This window comes from Festucalex cinctus, chromosome 19 (genome assembly GCF_051991245.1).
Source record: "Festucalex cinctus isolate MCC-2025b chromosome 19, RoL_Fcin_1.0, whole genome shotgun sequence".
NCBI classification, from domain to species: domain Eukaryota; kingdom Metazoa; phylum Chordata; class Actinopteri; order Syngnathiformes; family Syngnathidae; genus Festucalex; species Festucalex cinctus.
This window is the reverse complement of record NC_135429.1, coordinates 19,851,124-19,868,927: the sequence shown is the minus strand read 5'-3', so window position 1 is coordinate 19,868,927 and position 17,804 is coordinate 19,851,124. Positions and strand designations below refer to the sequence as shown.

At 40.6% G+C, this 17,804-nt stretch overlaps 2 protein-coding genes across 6 annotated transcripts in view; both read right to left on the bottom strand.

Annotated features, from left to right (window-relative positions):
* Positions 1-12,809, bottom strand: part of top2b (DNA topoisomerase II beta) — a 724,731-nt gene extending 711,922 nt beyond the window's left edge. For both annotated transcript variants that reach the window (XM_077506321.1, XM_077506322.1), the window contains exon 1: positions 12,340-12,809. In XM_077506321.1, the coding sequence (XP_077362447.1) occupies positions 12,340-12,384 (45 nt within the window). In that variant the 5' untranslated portion in view covers positions 12,385-12,809. The remainder of the gene's footprint in view (positions 1-12,339) is intronic.
* Positions 12,810-13,075: 266 nt separating this feature from the next.
* ngly1 (N-glycanase 1) overlaps positions 13,076-17,804 on the bottom strand; it is a 28,259-nt gene continuing 23,530 nt past the window's right edge. For all 4 annotated transcript variants that reach the window (XM_077507321.1, XM_077507322.1, XM_077507323.1 and 1 more), the window contains 2 exons: positions 13,922-14,099; positions 13,076-13,843 (listed from right to left, as the gene is read on the bottom strand). In XM_077507321.1, coding sequence (XP_077363447.1) covers positions 13,668-13,843; positions 13,922-14,099 — 354 coding nt within the window. In that variant the 3' untranslated portion in view covers positions 13,076-13,667. The remainder of the gene's footprint in view (positions 13,844-13,921; positions 14,100-17,804) is intronic.

Below are 17,804 nucleotides of genomic sequence, written 5' to 3'. Positions count from 1 at the left end.
CAGCGTCCTTTTTTATTTTTAGGCAATGAGTTGCCCTGATTGGTATTTTTTTGTAAAAGTGTATATACACATCATCGCTCGTTGTACCCATTGCACAATGTTACTTTTATTGTCCAAAGGGGCAATCAAAAATGAATAAAACAAAATGGAAACGTACATACGTTTGGATCGGTGTGAAGCCAGTGAACAATTTGAGTGGTGGAAACTAAAAGAATATTCATAAATGACTTAGTTATCACACTTAGAATGAGTGTACATTTTTTGTACAAAATACCGTATGTGGGGTATTTTTTTTTTTTTTTATATAAGCCTCAAGGGCTAGGTGGCGCTGTATTTATAACTGAATGTTGTCATAGAGATACCTTCAGGCCTTGATTATAAGCATAGATGTCAAGTGTGGGATTTTTTTTGGAGCATGTACCGTGGAGTTATTAAGCATATCCTTCATTCACGATATTGCTTTTAATGTCCACAGAGGCTATCATAAATAAATAAAAATATATATATATGTTTGGATAAGTCTGATGCCAGTGAACATTTTGAGTGGTGGAAACTAAAAGAATATTCATAAATGACTGAGTTATCACACTTAGAATGAGTTTACATTTTTTGTACAAAATACCGTATGTGGGGTATTTTTTTTTCATGCCTCAAGGGCTAGGTGGCGCTGCATATATAACTGAATGTTGTCATAGAGATAACTTCAGGCCTTGACGATAAACATACATGTCAAGTTTGGGATTTTTTGGAGCATGTACCGGGGAGTTATCAAGCATATCCTTTTTCATTGCGAAACACAAATTTTGATGCCCCGCCCTCATCATATAGTATTTCGAAAAGTCAAAATTTTTCCCCCTGTCGTTGGCTCAGGTCTTGACATGGTCCAGGCCAAGTCTTAACTCAGTCGGATGAAACGTGTAGGAGAAGTGGGCAAAAGTCTGCCCCCTGTGAATGTGCAAAAATCGTCAAAAATGGGACATTCAAAAATTCGTAGCTCACTTCCTGTTCATTTTAGCATATGGGTACAAGAGACTTTTTTGTAGGTCTTGGGCTCCCTCATACACCTAAAAATATTCGTCGTTCTTGCTTAAACGTACAACCGGGGCTGCTTCGTTAAAAATTTCGAGGGGGCGCTATTGAGTAATTTTTGTAAAAATAGCACAATCAACAATAAAATATTGCTCATTTTACCAGGCCAGATGTGTGTGCCAAGTTGCAGGAGTTTTTGTGCCAGTTTAGGCCCTCAAAATTGGTGTTGTTTTCTTGGCGAACAGCGCTTAGCCACGCCCACAGCGATTCGTGAAAACTCACAAACTTCGTATTGTGACATCATGAAGACCGAAACCCTCATCTGAGCAAATATGAGGTAGGTGCAGTTAATGGGGTTGGAGAAAAACATTGAAGAAAAATCGTAAGAAAAAAAATTGCCAGTAGGTGGCGCTATCAGTAAGATGAAATATAAGTACGTAGATGTCTTAAGGGCTGGACTCTCATCAAATGTGTGAAATTTTGAGAAGATAGGATCATCTGGGTCAAGTTAAAGCAGCTTTTATTGCCACGAAAAATTACCAGACTTTGCGGCACCGTAGCGGCCACACCCTTTGGCGAAAAGTTACAATATTCGGTGTAGGGCATGATCAACATCTTAAGGCTTGTCTGACCAATTTTCAACTGGATCCCTTCAAAGAGCTTGGCACAGTAGCTAAAAACGTAAAGTATGACATTTATTGTCACCACTAGGTGGTGCTATATATATAACAGAATTTTATCATATAGATGTTTTCAGGCCGTGACTATTAAGTTGCATGAGAAGTTTGAGATTTTTTGGAGCTTGTACATGGGAGTTATTCAGCATTTTGTCTTTCTGGACAAATGAAATTTTAAAGGCAATATTTGATGCCCCGCCCCCGTCATATAGTATTTCAAAAAGTCAAGATATTTTGCCCAGTTGTTGTCTCAGGTCTTGAGATGATACATGGCAAGTTTGAAGTCAACTGGCTGAAAAATATTTGCAAAGGGGGAAAAAGTATGACCACAGTGAATGTGCCAAAATGGGCCAAAATTGGACATTAAAAAATTCATAGCTCACTTCCTGTACATTTTAGCTACATGGTCCCAATAGACTTTTTTTGTGCGTCTCGGGGTGCTACACGTGCCTGCCAATTTTCGTTGCTCTAGCTCAAACGTGCCGGGCTTGGTTTTTATTTTTCTATGCTAGGGGGCGCTATAGAGTCGCGTTGTTATAACGACTTCATAATATCAAATTTTTCGCCGGACCTGAGGAGTGTGCAAAGTTCGGTGAGTTTTCGTGAATATTTAGGTACCCAAAATTGCGATTGTTTGCGGAGAATAAAGAATAATAATAATAATAATAATAATAATTTTTACAAAAACAATAGGGACCTCGCAGCGGTCGCTGCTCGGGCCCTAATAATAATAATTTTTACAAAAACAATAGGGACCTCGCAGCGGTCGCTGCTCAGGCCCTAAAAAGTACATATGTTTAGATCGGTCTGATACCAGTGAACACATTGAGTGGTGGAAAGTAAAAGAATATTCATAAATGACTTAGTTATCACACTTACAATGAGTTTACAATTTTTGCAAAAATACCGTAAGTGAGGCATTTTTTTTTTTTATGCCTTAAGGACTAGGTGGCGCTGTATTTATAACTGAATTTTGTCATAGAGATACCTTCAGGCCTTGACTATAAATATACATTTCAAGTATGGGATTTTTTGGAGCATGTACCTGGGAGTTATTAAGCATAGCCTTCATTCACAATATTGCTTTTAATGTCCATAGAGGCTATCAGAAATACATAAAACTAAATAACAAAAATATGTATGTTTGGTTAGGTCTGATGCCAGTGAACATTTTGAGTGGTGGAAAGTAAAAGAATATTCATAAATGACTTCGTGATCACACTGAGAATGAGTTTACAATTTTTGTAAAAATACCGTAAGTGGGGTATTTTTTTTTCATGCCTCAAGGGCTAGGTGGCGCTGCATATATAACTGAATGTTGTCATAGAGATAGCTTCAGGCCTTGACTATAAACATACATGTCAAGTTTGGGATTTTTTGGAGCATGCACCGGAGAGTTATTAAGCATATAATTTTTCATTGCGAAACACAAATTTTGATGCCCCGCCCTCATCATATAGTATTTAGAAAAGTCAAGATTTTCTCCCTGTCGTTGGCTCAGGTCTTGACATAGCCCAGGTCAAGTCTGAAGTCAGTCGGATGAAACGTGTAGGAGAAGTGGGCAAAAGTATGCCCCCTGTAAATGTGCTAAAATCGTAAAAAATGGGACATTCAAAAATTCGTAGCTCACTTCCTGTTCATTTTAGCATATGGGTCCAAGAGACTTTTTTGTATGTCTTGGGCTCCCTCATACACCTAAAAATTTTCGTAGATCTTGCTTAAACGTACAACCGGGGCTGCTTCATTAAAATTTTCTAGGGGGCGCTATTGAGTCATTTCTGTAAAAATAGCACAATCCAGGATAAAATATTGCTCATTTTGCCAGGCCAGATGTGTGTGCCAAGTTTCATGCGTTTCTGTGCCGGTTTAGGCAATCAAAATTGGTGTTGTTTTCTTGGCGAACAGCCCTTAGCCACGCCCACAGCAATTCGCGAAAACTCACAAACTTCGTGTTGTGACATCATGAAGAACGAAACCCTCATCTGAGCAAATATGAGGTAGGTGCAGTTAATGGGGTTGGAGAAAAACATTGAAGAAAAATCGTAAGAAAAAAAATTGCCAGTAGGTGGCGCTATCAGTAAGATGAAATATAAGTACGTAGATGTCTTAAGGGCTGGACTCTCATCAAATGTGTGAAATTTTGAGAAGATAGGATCATCTGGGTCAAGTTAAAGCAGCTTTTATTGCCACGAAAAATTACCAGACTTTGCGGCACCGTAGCGGCCACACCCTTTGGCGAAAAGTTACAATATTCGGTGTAGGGAATGATCAACATCTTAAGGCTTGTCTGACCAATTTTCAACTGGATCCCTTCAAAGAGCTTGGCACAGTAGCTAAAAACGTAAAGTATGACATTTATTGTCACCACTAGGTGGTGCTATATATATAACAGAATTTTATCATATAGATGTTTTCAGGCCGTGACTATTAAGTTGCATGAGAAGTTTGAGATTTTTTGGAGCTTGTACATGGGAGTTATTCAGCATTTTGTCTTTCTGGACAAATTAAATTTTAAAGGCAATATTTGATGCCCTGCCCCCATCATATAGTATTCCAAAAAGTCAAGATATTTTGCCCAGTTGTTGTCTTGGGTCTTGAGATGACACATGGCAAGTTTGAAGTCAACTGGCTGAAAAATATTTGCAAAGGGGGAAAAAGTATGACCACAGTGAATGGGCCAAAATGGGCCAAAATTGGACATTCAAAAATTCATAGCTCACTTCCTGTACATTTTGGGAAATGGCTTCCACTGACTTTTTTGTGCGTCTCGGGGTGCTACACGTGCCTGGCAATTTTCGTAGCTCTAGGTCAAACGGGCCGGGATTGGTTTTTATTTTTCTACGCTAGGGGGCGCTATAGAGTTGCATTGTTATGGCAACTACATAATATCACATTTTTCGCCGGGCCCGAAGAGACTGCAAAGTTTGGTGAGTTTTCGTAAATGTTTAGGCCCTCAAAAATGCGATCGTTTACGGAGAAGAAGAAGAAGAAGAAGAAGAAGAAGAAGAAGAAGAAGAAGAAGAAGAAGAAGAAGAAGAAGAAGAAGAAGAAGAAGAAGAAGAAGAAGAAGAAGAAGAAGAAGAAGAAGAAGAAGAAGAAGAAGAAGAAGAAGAAGAAGAAGAAGAAGAAGAATTCTTACAAAAACAAGAGGGACCTCACAGCGGTCGCTGCTCGGGCCCTAACTAGAGCTGCGAGCAGCTATAAAGGGCCCTCGCAGCCCGGGCCACGTTGGGGTCCTTGCACGTTGGGGTACTTGCACGTTAGGGTACTGGCACGTTGGGGTACTGGCATATTGGAAGCAAAATTTCTTTGAAAATGGCATAATAAACGTTTACATGTAGAATATTTTTTTTGCCAGTGTGTGTCAAGCTCAACGGGTTTTGGTGATTGTTAAGACCTGCAAAAATCAGCGTCCTAATTTATTTATAGGCAATGAGTTGCCCTGATTGGTATTTTTTGTAAAAGTGTATATATACATCATCGCTCGTTGTACTCATTGCACAATGTTACTTTTATTGTCCAAAGGGGCAATCAAAAATGAATAAAACAAAATGGAAACGTACATCCGTTTGGATCGGTGTGAAGCCAGTGAACAATTTGAGTGGTGGAAACTAAAAGAATATTCATAAATGACTTAGTTATCACACTTAGAATGAGTTTACATTTTTTGTACAAAATACCGTATGTGTTTTGTTTTTTTTATATATTATGCCTCAAGGGCTAGGTGGCGCTGTATTTATAAATGAATGTTGTCATAGAGATACCTTCAGGCCTTGATTATAAACAAGTGTGATTATAAGTCAAGTGTGGGATTTTTTTGGAGCATGTACCGTGGAGTTATGCATATCCTTCATTCACGATATTGCTTTTAATGTCCACAGAGGCTTTCAAAAATAAATAAAAATATATATATGTTTGGATAAGTCTGATGCCAGTGAACATTTTGAGTGGTGGAAACTAAAAGAATATTCATAAATGACTTAGTTATCACACTTAGAATGAGTTTACATTTTTTGTACAAAATACCGTATGTGGGGTATTTTTTTTTATGCCTCAAGGGCTAGGTGACGCTGCATATATAACTGAATGTTGTCATAGAGATAGCTTCAGGCCTTGACGATAAACATACATGTCAAGTTTGGGATTTTTTGGAGCATGTACCGGGGAGTTATTAAGCATATCCTTTTTCAGTGCGAAACACACATTTTGATGCCCCGCCTTCATCATATAGTATTTCGAAAAGTCAAGATTTTTCCCCCTGTCGTTGGCTCAGGTCTTGACATGGTCCAGGTCAAGTCTTAACTCAGTCAGATGAAACGTGTAGGAGAAGTGGGCAAAAGTCTGCCCCCTGTGAATGTGCAAAAATCGTCAAAAATGGGACATTCAAAAATTCGTAGCTCACTTCCTGTTCATTTTAGCATATGGGTCCAAGAGACTTTTTTGTAGGTCTTGGGCTCCCTCATACACCTAAAAATTTTCGTAGATCTTGCTTAAACGTACAACCGGGGCTGCTTCATTAAAAATTCCTAGGGGGTGCTATTGAGTCATTTTTGTAAAAATAGCACAATCAACAATAAAATATTGTTCATTTTACCAGGCCAGATGTGTGTGCCAAGTTTCATGAGTTTCTGCGCATGTTTAGACCCTCAAAACTGGCGTTGTTTTCTTGGCGAACAGTGCTTAGCCACGCCCACAGCGATTCACGAAAACTCACAAACTTCGTGTTGTGACATCATGAAGGCCGAATCCCTCATCTGAGCAAATATGAGGTAGGTCCAATTAATGTGTTTGGAGAAAAACGTAGAAGAAAATTCGTAAGAAAAAAAAATTGCCACTAGGTGGCGCTATCAGTAAGATGAAATATAAGTTCATAGATGTCTTTAGGGCTGGACTCTCATCAAATGTGTGAAATTTTGAGAAGATAGGATCATCTCGGTCAAGTTAATGCAGCTTTTATTGTCACAAAAAATCTTTAGACTTTGCGGCACCGTAGCGGCCACGCCCTTTGGCGAAAAGTTACAATATTCGGTGTGGGGCATGATCAACATCTTAAGGCTTTTCTGACCAATTTTCAACTGGATCCCTTCAACGAGCTCAGTGCAGTAGCTAAAAACGTAAAGTATGACATTTATTGTAACCACTAGGTGGCGCTATATGTATAACTGAATTTTATCATATAGATGTTTTCAGGCCGTGACTATTACGTTGCCTGAGAAGTTTGAGATTTTTTGGAGCTTGAACATGGGAGTTATTAAGCATTTGCTCTTTCTGGACAAATGAAATTTTAAAGGCAATATTTGATGCCCCGCCCCCATCCGGTCCTGTCGCCATGGGCGGGCCTTGGGGGTCCGTGCCCGCCCTGTCAGTCAGCCGTGCCCGCCCTAGCAAGATGACTCACCAACTATTCGTCCTATCAGTCACATAAACTTGCGCCTTCTGTTTTAAGTAAAGCATGGCGTGCCATCCAACCACATACCTCCTTTCAAGTTTGGCTTTGATTGACAACTAAGGCTAGCCAATTACAATCCGGATCACGAGGGCTGGAGTGGGGTGGGGGGGAGACGCGCGCTCTGCAGACGTGCCTTAGCCAAATCTACTTCCGGGTAGATAGTGCGCATTTGCCGGCTCGCGCTGGGACAAAGACTGAGCAGTGAGCACTCGTGCGGCTTTAATGGGAGCCACCAAACGCCAAACCTTGATCCAGGATGACACAGTTGACATCATTGGGAATCCTGAGTCCACTGGTTACGTTTACAAGTGAGTGGCAAACTTTTCTTTTAATTAGTCAAGCCACACAGCACGGATGAATTGTAGCAATACACAGTATGCTGTTAACAGACCCAAGCAGTCACACATACACAACAACAACTATGGAGCATAAAATTATTTATCACTAAAGCAGTTGCAGTACAATGTGAGTTGAATTCTCTTTTTTTATTGCCAAGTTTGTTCATGTTGATGACTGTCACTAAGTTCTAATTTAAAAAAAAACAAAACAGCACTTTACACATCCTTTTGGATTGATATTCTGCTTAGTTTTTTACTGAACCCATATGTTGTTTCTGTATATCATCGACATAACTCAACCTTATTTCTAAATCACTTTAAAACATCAATTGCTGCATACAAAGTGCTGTGCATGGAATAAAAATTAGTCTTTTAGTAGACACAAGTGAAACAAAATAACACAAAATAAAATAAATTTGAGTAAATATAAGTAGATAAGTATACACGCAAATAAAATTAATACTAAAAAAGAAATCTGTATAAGTATAGAAATAAAATAACACAAAATACAGAAGGCACCATAAAAAAAGTAAAATGATGTGAAGTCTCATGCTGAGTCAAAGATCAAAGAATAGAGATGTCTGGCAAAAATGATATCCATATCGTACAGCCCTATTCCAACATGCAAATGAAGGCAACTGCTAGCCAATTCCAGATAGAAGGGGCTGGGTCACAGAGTCATTCATTCGGACATAGTTGTTTAAAGAAGTGAAGAGTGGATTTGTTTCAAATGAACTTTTGAGTTGAATAAATGCAAAATGAACTACACATTTTTTTTCAGTTTGTCTTTTAGATTTCAGATTTCCGCTTTTAAGTGACAGAAAATATTTCTGAGCACTTTTGCAGTTGTCACAATGCCGCTGTTCAACCTGATGAACATTAGATTTAGGTTGATGAAGTGTGCCCCCCCCCAAAAAAGGTAATGCCCCCCCTACAATTTCTTTCTGGTGACGGGTCTGCCCCCATCATATAGTATTTCGAAAAGGCAAGACTTTTTGCCCAGTTGTTCTCTCACGTCTTGAGATGATAAATGCCAAGTTTGCCCTGTGAATGTGCAAAAATCGTCAAAAATGGGACATTAAAAAATTCATAGCTCATTTCCTGTACATTTTAGCTACATGGTCCCAATAGACTTTTTTTTTTTTGTGCATCTCGGGGTGCTACACGTGCCTGCCAATTTTCGTTGCTCTAGCTCAAACGTGCCGGGCTTGGTTTTTATTTTTCTACGCTAGGGGGCGCTATAGAGTCGCGTTGTTATGACGACTTCATAATATCAAATTTTTCGCCGGGCCTGAGGAGTGTGCAAAGTTCGGTGAGTTTTCGTGAATGTTTAGGTACCCAAAATCGGGATTGTTTGCGGAGAATAAAGAATAATAATAATAATAATAATAATAATAATAATAATAATAATAATAATATTAATGATAATAATAATAATAATAATAATAATAATTCTTACAAAAACAATAGGGACCTCGCAGCGGTCGCTGCTCGGGCCCTAATAATAATAATAATAATAATAATAATTTTTACAAAAACAATAGGGACCTCGCAGAGGTCGCTGCTCGGGCCCTAATAATAGGGGTGTGAATTGCCTCGTACCTGACGATTCGATTCGTATCACGATTCACAGGTCACGATTCGATTCGATACCGATTAATCCCGATACGAATTTATAAGTCGATTGTTGCGATTTTTTTTCATTCAAATTTAGAAAATACTAATCAGTAAGCTTGTAGAGTGTAAGATTTATATGAAAATGTATTATTTATTTATCTGACATTTCAGTCTTATAGAGGTTGTAATCTGTTTCATGTTTAAACAGCATTAAAATAAAATATTAAGGCTTAATGTTCCGTTCATATAACATTCTTCCATGCTTAAGGTGTGAATCCTAAAAAAAATAAAATAAAAATAAAAAATAAAAATAAAAAATAAAAAATTCGATTTAGCCTATTATTGAATCGATTCGAGAATCGCGCGATGTAGTATCGCGATATATCGCCGAATCGATTTTTTTTAACACCCCTACCTAATAATAATAATAATAATTTTTACAAAAACAATAGGGACCTCGCAGCGGTCGCTGCTCGGGCCCTAATAAAAAGAGCTATAAAGTGCTGTTCAGTGTGTGATTGACGTTTCGCTCCCTCTCGCTATTGGTCAATGCTGTGGAACCAAACGGACGACGACGTAGGTATGTCACATTATGCGTCAAGACGAGCAAAAATTCTACTTTCGTCGTGATGGTCGTGAACCGTCCCGGACAACAGGCGACCAGTCGTTGAACGTGTCACATTACACGGGCGACGCTACGTCAAGACAACCCAAAATCGTTTACAACATGCCCCGTTTGTCCGCGACACGTCGGTCGGGCTAAAATCGGGCTGTTTTCGTGTAGTCTGACATCGGCATAAATACCTACAAAAAGTATTCTGTAGCCATGTGCTAAACCTAAAAGGAAGTCCGCCATTTGAATTTATTTTGGGAATTGCACACTATCTTTGGCTTTTTGATAAAACTTTGCACATATAAGGCTTGTCAAAAACATTTTCGATGGTCTTTGTCCTATTTGACAGTACCCCAAAGTGCCAGTGCCCCGACGTGCAAGTACCCCAACGTGGCCCGGGTTGCGAGGGCCCTTTATAGCTGCTCGCAGCTCTCGTTTAGATTTTTTTTACTGTCCTAGAATAAAGTGCAATTGCACCTCCACTACATAAGGGGTAGTGGCGCTCCCATTATTGCCAGAGTGTGCACAGGGAGAATTCTCTCGGTGGTGTAGGGGTTTTGGTTGCACTGAGCATGCGCGCTTTGCACACAGCAAAAAAATAATAATCTGCACAAATTATTTTATATAGTTTTGTTTTGCAGGTTAAAGGTTTTTTTAAAATATTGTATTCCTGAGTTAATGTTGGTGATCAGTTGGAATGCATTATTATTTAGTGATTTTATGTAATTTTATTTTTCCGTATCATATAGTTTGACATGGTCAGTCAAAAAATGTTTATAGTTTAATTAAGGATTTAATTTTATTTGTGAATTTCAGATGCACTTAAAATCTTTTCTGTTACAATTAACTCATTTGCTCCCAATAACGTGTAAATCCGTTTTTTTAATGGTCTAAGTGTCCCAAAGACGTATTTATAAGTTTTTTTGTTGTTGTTTTTTATGCTAGAGCATACAGAAGGCTTTGATTCAGCCCCTCAAATGCAAAGAACGGTTGCAGAAATGGTAGTTATTATACAAACGGCCAGCAGGTGGCAGCAGAGCAAAGGAGATCAACCAGGACCATCTAGAAAAAAAGCTCAATTACTTACAATTTTAAATAGATTTATGAAAACTGATGAAACTTAGCTCTCTTCTAATGCTAATTGCTGCAAGACGGAAACAGATAGAAACATACTTCTTTTTCCTGATGAAAGAAGAGACTTTAATCTTTCTTACAATATTCTGTGGGCCTTGCAAAATCAGTCAAAATCCAGTAAAACAGCCGGGAGCGAACGGGACTACTTCTGTGAAAATCGCTTGGAGTGAATGAGTTAATAAAGCTATTCTTTGTTGTAAGTTGTTCCATATTTCTTTCTTTTTTTATTCTCTTATACGTTAATACAGATACAGTGTTATACAGAGGTGTGCTTTTAACAATTTTATAGACAAATTATACTTTTTATAGTCGCGGGCGGGGTGCGTGAGATGTGCAGGGGGGAGGGGGGGGGGGGGCATGACAGAAAATAATTGAGAAGCACTGCTCTACACAGACGCTAATATTGTAAAAACATTACTTCCAAATGCATTTTGGCATGAACTTGTCCAACCCTTGTTCGGTCCTTTTTAAATATGCATTTCAACTGTTAAAGGGGCTGTCTACCGGATTCACTCAGGAAAATGCACTTTTTAAATACAGGATGTACACACTTTAACTTTCTCTCAGTCTACACATCTGTGTTTTTGTTCATCTTTTGTGGTAATTTCGACCTAAACCCCCACCTCCCCAACCTGTATTTTGCCATTTTGTGTTTGTTTTGTAAACAGCGGGACATTTCAGTGGAAAGACAGTGTTTACAACCGGGAGGTGAGGGTTTAGAACGAAATTACCACAAAAGATGAACAAAAACACAGATGTGTAGACTGAGAGAAAGTTAAAGTGTGTACATCCTGTATTTAAAAAGTGCATTTTCCTGAGTGAATCCGGCAGACAGCCCCTTTAAACATTTATTTATGTTGACAATAGAATATGTCAGACCACTTACGTCTAATTACAAATAGACGGGAGTTTATAGAGAACAAACTTATATGAGACATTTTAATTCTGCAAACTGACCGAAAATGTTTATCCGTCAGTCTGCCCAAGGGCAGCTGTGGCCACGTAAAGTATTTGACTGCCAGCAGAGTGGGAATGTACGAGTAGCCTACGTGAATAATGTATCCAATCATTCGAAAGTGTCTTTGAGTGCCAGATATCAATCTGACGCATTATTATCTATCAGCTAGTTAAAAAATTGTCTCGTAGATCGTTTGCGCACAATTACGACGTCAGTACAGTTTTAAACAACTTTTAGGCTACCTCGAAAAGCACGGGGCAAAGCACGCATGTTAAACGTGATTAAGAAATTATATCTACATTTGTCTGATTTTAGTGAAATATGATGGGTAGATGAGGTCATTGTATTACAGTACCAAGAACTCTAAATATCAGCGCAGACAACTGGCTATTGCTGTCAAGCACCTAATTGGACAAACGACAATGATATCCATGTTTGCAACCCGAATTACTGAATTAAGACAGACACCGCGATGTATATATCATTCTTATAAAGAATAGATTGTTTTCGGGCGGCTTATTTACCATCCAAGTATCCATCCCACCGCTTCCTGCTGCGCTGTAGGACATCTTCTTTGTGATCCTCAATTGTAATGATGCCGCGCGTGAGACGTGTTCAATTACAGCGATATTACAACACAGCTCTCAATAGTTGCAAGTCATCGAAACGTACTTAACTCTCATGTTTTTTTTCCCACTCGGTTTGAAAAAAAATAATCCAAATGCAAATTCTGTCGGGGCTATTGTTAAAAAGCATTAACAGCCGTTCGAGGCCTAAACATCCAACAAAGATGCTAACCGAGATACGCACAAATACTATTTACACAACATGAAACCATTCAATATGATCGCTTGGATAGCAAAACTACGATCGAAAGAACAAAACGATGACTTACTAAAACGCGCAAAAGGTATATTTAAAGATTTCCAAATTGCAAACATGTAAATGATTATTTGCTAAATGCAGCATTGTCCGACCGGTTCCGCCATTTCCGAGACATACGACCAATCAGAGTGAAGGGAGGGTAACCAATCAGGTGTCGTCTTTCTCAGACACTCGAGATTTCGCCCAATAGAAAAAAAGTTCCGTAATTTAGGTTTTCAACGCTAGATGGCGAAAAAAGGTGAAACAAGGCGCTAGTGTGTTGGAGTGATGTGCAAAGTTCAATTGGTTTATTTTATCAAAATATAAAAACACTATAGTTAATAAACAACAGCTGTCACATAAATGCGACCAGGGCAAATGAAACAACAAAACACACGTTATCCAATAACATTTATTAAACATTTATTGCAATCTATTAAGAGCATGGAAACTTACACAGTGGTATTTTTTTTGAGATTGTGAATATTTATTTCCCTTGAAGATTTGTCAGCATTAACAGTGACAAAATTTAAGCCCTGCATAAGAGGAAGATAGATCAGAAAGATACGGTAGAAAAAAAAACTTTGCGTTCTCTCGCAAAACATCTTTGCAGTCATCTTCCATGTGACCAAAAACAACGAGGATGGAACGTTTGTAAACATGAAACAAAGCAGTGGGAAAGCTTTCCCAAAGCGACTAGGATGGAGTAACAGGAGCATGTATTTTCCCACTGCTTTGTTTACACGTCGCTTTTGGTCACATGGAAGATGACCCGCAAATGTTTACGGCGCACCGAAGGTGACATGGCAGGCGAAAACAACTTTGCGTTCCCTCGCAAAACAACTTTGCGTTCTAAAAAATTTTGTAATCTTTACGAGAGAACGCAAAGTTCTCTTGCGAGGAAACGCAAAGTTGTTTTTTCTTTTCTACCATGTCATCTTAGGGGCTCCGTGGAAAGAAGACGACATACTGTTTAAAATGTTAATTTTCATATATTTTGTAGGTGAATGAGAATTTCAAATGGAGATTCCTCTGTGTCCTTCAGACTCTGTCTGAAAAGCTGAGCGTGCTGCCAAGACGCGTCCCCTTCCCCACCACTGAGCTGCGCAGTGACAGTGAACTCAGAGGACCTGTTTACGGACTGGAAGGAATGCATGCTCCCATCTGAAGGTTGAAATAGAAGCAAAAATAAGCAAATCAAGTCACATTGTGCAATATTTAGTGAGAAGCTATGTTGCATACCTCCAGAAAACTCGGTTGTAATCATGCCTGACTGCAAGAGCCAGTTGACAACCCCAAAATTAAAAGTTTGACTGCTGGCCCTAATTGCAACAGACTTCACACTTAGTTTTGCTGGAGTGAAGTTAAATCTCCAGCTGATGTGTCCTTTCGAGGAGCCTTCAATGCAAGCAATATAGACCTGCAAGAAGAAATATAGCACCAATGAGTAAAACACAGTTGGATCATTCCTTACTATATGTATAAAAATTGGTAGTTGCAAACGGTGTTTGTGTTGTGTTTTTAAACTTTTATTTAGGTACAACTTTCATTTATTAAAATTTGAGTGTATTTTTATTTTCCTATATTTAAACTAGGGCTGCACGATATTGGAAAAACATGCGATATGCGATATACTTGCTGAACATAGTGATATCGATATTATTGCGATATTTAACATTTACCTAAGGAAATTACATTTTTATTACTTAATGAAAGAAAAACATTTTTCATGGGGCAAAATAAGCAACCTTCATGTAATCTTAGTTAAAGCTACTCTATGTAGGATTTCCCCAAAAAATATCTTAACAATAGCCTTTTTATTTGACCATTTATGACTGAAACATATTCTAATTAGTAGATCAACATCTTCGCTGTTCACAATGGGTACTCCTACAAGCCTCTGGCCAATATTATTTCGGAAGCATCCGCTCCGAATCCTTCAAATTTCCCGCCCTCTGTCTGCGGGATGTGACGTTACTCGCGTCATCGTCAGTTGTTTCCTGTCGCGCGAAGATGGAACTAGTACAGATTTTCGCTGCCCCAGACACCCGCTGTTACTCCGCGGAAGGCTGCTCAAAAAAAAAAAAAAAAAAAATGAAAACAATGTCAAGTGCCACGAAAAAAAATAAAAAATCTAAACTTGATAGTGACCGGCGCCAAGAACGAGTGAACATTGGTTTGACATTTCAGCGGTGGAGAGCGTTGAGATCGGACTTGGACTAGAAAAGTGATTCACAGCTAGCTTTCTTTCTACTCGAATAGGTAAGAAGCGAGTATCTTGACATTGAGAAGAAAATGTGTTGTTTTCAAATAGCAGTAACCTCAAGATCGATCACTTCTCGGTCGTAACTATTGGGGTGAAAGTGAGGTGGACGGCAACATTTAGCGTGAAAGGGGCGGCAAAGTTGAATGTAATAGAACAGAATGACTTTATGAAGAACAGACGTTCCATTCCGCGGCGTTTCAATTTTCCTCCGTGAAAACAGCCTATTGTAGCAACATTATGCTAACGGAATGTGAACGGTACTACTGAATGGCGATAACATTCACGGCCATATCACACTAAGTAGTGAATGGGTCTATATGTTTTTCCACAATCGTCAATTTCCATAAATGACAGCCCACCTTTCGGCTCATGCACAATGACGCTAGCCTGGGGGCTGGTGGTCTTGTTCCTGGAATGCAGCTGGCGTGGGCCGCTCTGCTGGGTGAGCTAGGCTGGGCAGCGCACTGTAGTCATCAGATCCACAACATGCTAGCAACCAGTGGTGCTACCTGACCAGAATCGAGTGCTGAAATTGCTTGAAAGCAATGGGCCGAATGCAAGCCGATCTACTCTTCTGGAAAGCACAACATGTGTGAAAGCTGATCCAAGGTCAGCGAAGACCCTACTGGTGAAAGAGAAGAATTGCGCTTGCCTTGGCTGCTCGCCTGGCGGGGTGGGCTTGCTGGTGGCGTCTGGGGACCGACTCACCAGTGCCAAATGACTGGGACTAGCCACAATCTACACACGGACATTCAAGATGAACTGAGCGAGCAGTGTCTGGGATAGTATGGGATGGATAACGATAAAAATTAATGACTATTCTAAATAATGTATATGATTGATGCGTTATAGTAATGGTTCGATGGGGACGGGTCTCGAATAAGCTTCGGCTTCTACCCGTCAGCCCTTCTTTCGGATGTCAATGTTGCAAATGATGTGATGTGATTGATGTAAACTGTAATGTGTCCGAAAGGAAAAAATGAATAAACAAAAGGGTTATTATAGTTTTGTAATGGGCCCGGCCGGGCACAGCCCGAAGAGGCAACGTGGGTCCCCCTTCCCACGGGCTCACCACCGGTGGGAAGGGCCAAAGGGGTCGGGTGCAGTGCAGGCTGGGTAGCAGCCAAGGGAGGAGACCTTGGCAGACCGAGACCCCCGGCTACAGAAGCTGGCTCTTGGGACATGGAATGTCACCTCTCCTGAACTGCCTGAACTGGTGTGTGAGGCAGAGAAGTTCCGACTAGATATAGTCGGACTCTCCTCCACACACGGCTTGGGCTCTGGTACCAGTCCTCTCGAAAGGGGTTGGACTCTCTTCCACTCTGGAGCTGCACACGGTGAGAGGCGCAGAGCAGGTGTGGGCATACTTATTGCCCCCCGGCTCGGTGCCTGTACGTTGGGGTTTACCCCGGTAGACGAGAGGGTAGCCTCCCTCTGCCTTTGGGTGGGGGGACGGGTCCTGACTGTTGTTTGTGCATATGCACCCTTTTTGGAGTCCTTGGAGGGTGTGCTGGAGAGCGCTCCCCCTGGGGACTCCCTCGTCTTGCTGGGGGACTTCAACGCTCACATGGGCAATGGCAGTGAGACCTGGAGGGGCGTGATTGGGAGGATGGAGGAGGGTGTGTTCCAACTATAGATTGATCACACTCCTCAGCCTCCCTGGTAAGGTCTATTCAGGGGTGCTGGAGAGGAGGGTCCGTCGGGAAGTCGAATCTCGGATTCAGGAGGAGCAGTGTGGTTTTCGTCCTAGCCGTGGAACAGTGGACCAGTTCTACACCCTCGGATCCTCGAGGGTGCGTGGGAGTTCGCTCAACCAGTCCACATGTGTTTTGTGGATTTGGAGAAGGCGTTCGACCGTGTCCCTCGGGGAATCCTGTGGGGGGTGCTTCGGGAGTACGGGGTACCGGGCCCCCTGATACGGGCTGTTCGGTCCCTGTACGACCGTTGCCAGAGTCTGGTCCGCACTGCCGGCAGTAAGTCAGATTCGTTTCCAGTGAGGGTTGGACTCTGCCGAGGTTGCCCTTTGTCACAGATTCTGTTCCTAATTTTTATGGACAGAATTTCTAGGCGCAGCCGAGGCGTTTAGGGGTTCCGGTTTGGTGGCCTCGGCATTGCATCTCTGATTTTTGCAGATGATGTGGTGCTGTTGGCTTCATCAAGCCGGGATCTCCAACTCTCACTGGAGCGGTTCGCAGCCGAGTGTGCAGCTGGTGTGAGTTGGACAAAAAATTGTCAAGACGCAGCGGAGCGGAGACGCAACGCACACGCATCCGGTGTAATCCCGGGGTTAGACTAACTGTTTAACGCTTGCTGCTTTCAGGCAAGTAGTCTGGACTACGGAGCCTCTTGCCCAAGCTCACCTGTGACCCAAATGTGACAAACAGCATAGAAAAAGCATGGATGGATGGATAGAGCATAGGGCTAATTGTGTTTCCATCTAATATAAAAGTGTATGGTACAGTGTCTTGCAAAAGTATTAGCCCCTCTTGAACTTTTTGACCTTTTGCCAAATTTCAGGCTTCAAATGCGATTTGTGTGTGGGGGTGTGAGTGCGTGTGATGAATCAACAAGTGGAACACAATCCTGCAGTAAAATGAAATTCATATTTTAGCCTTTTTTTTTTAAATGAATAACGTGAAAACATGCAAAATTATTCACCCCTTTTTCTCTCAGTGCAGCCAACTGATGTTCACAAACGCTCTTCATTTGATTTAGCGAGCTGAAGCAGTTTTACAAAGACGAATGGGCAATAATGTCAGTCTCTATATGTGCAAAACTGAAACACAGCCTAAAAGAATTGCCGTGAGTCAAATACCCCTTTAACTCAGGGACATGAATATTTTCGCACGTCCTACTTTT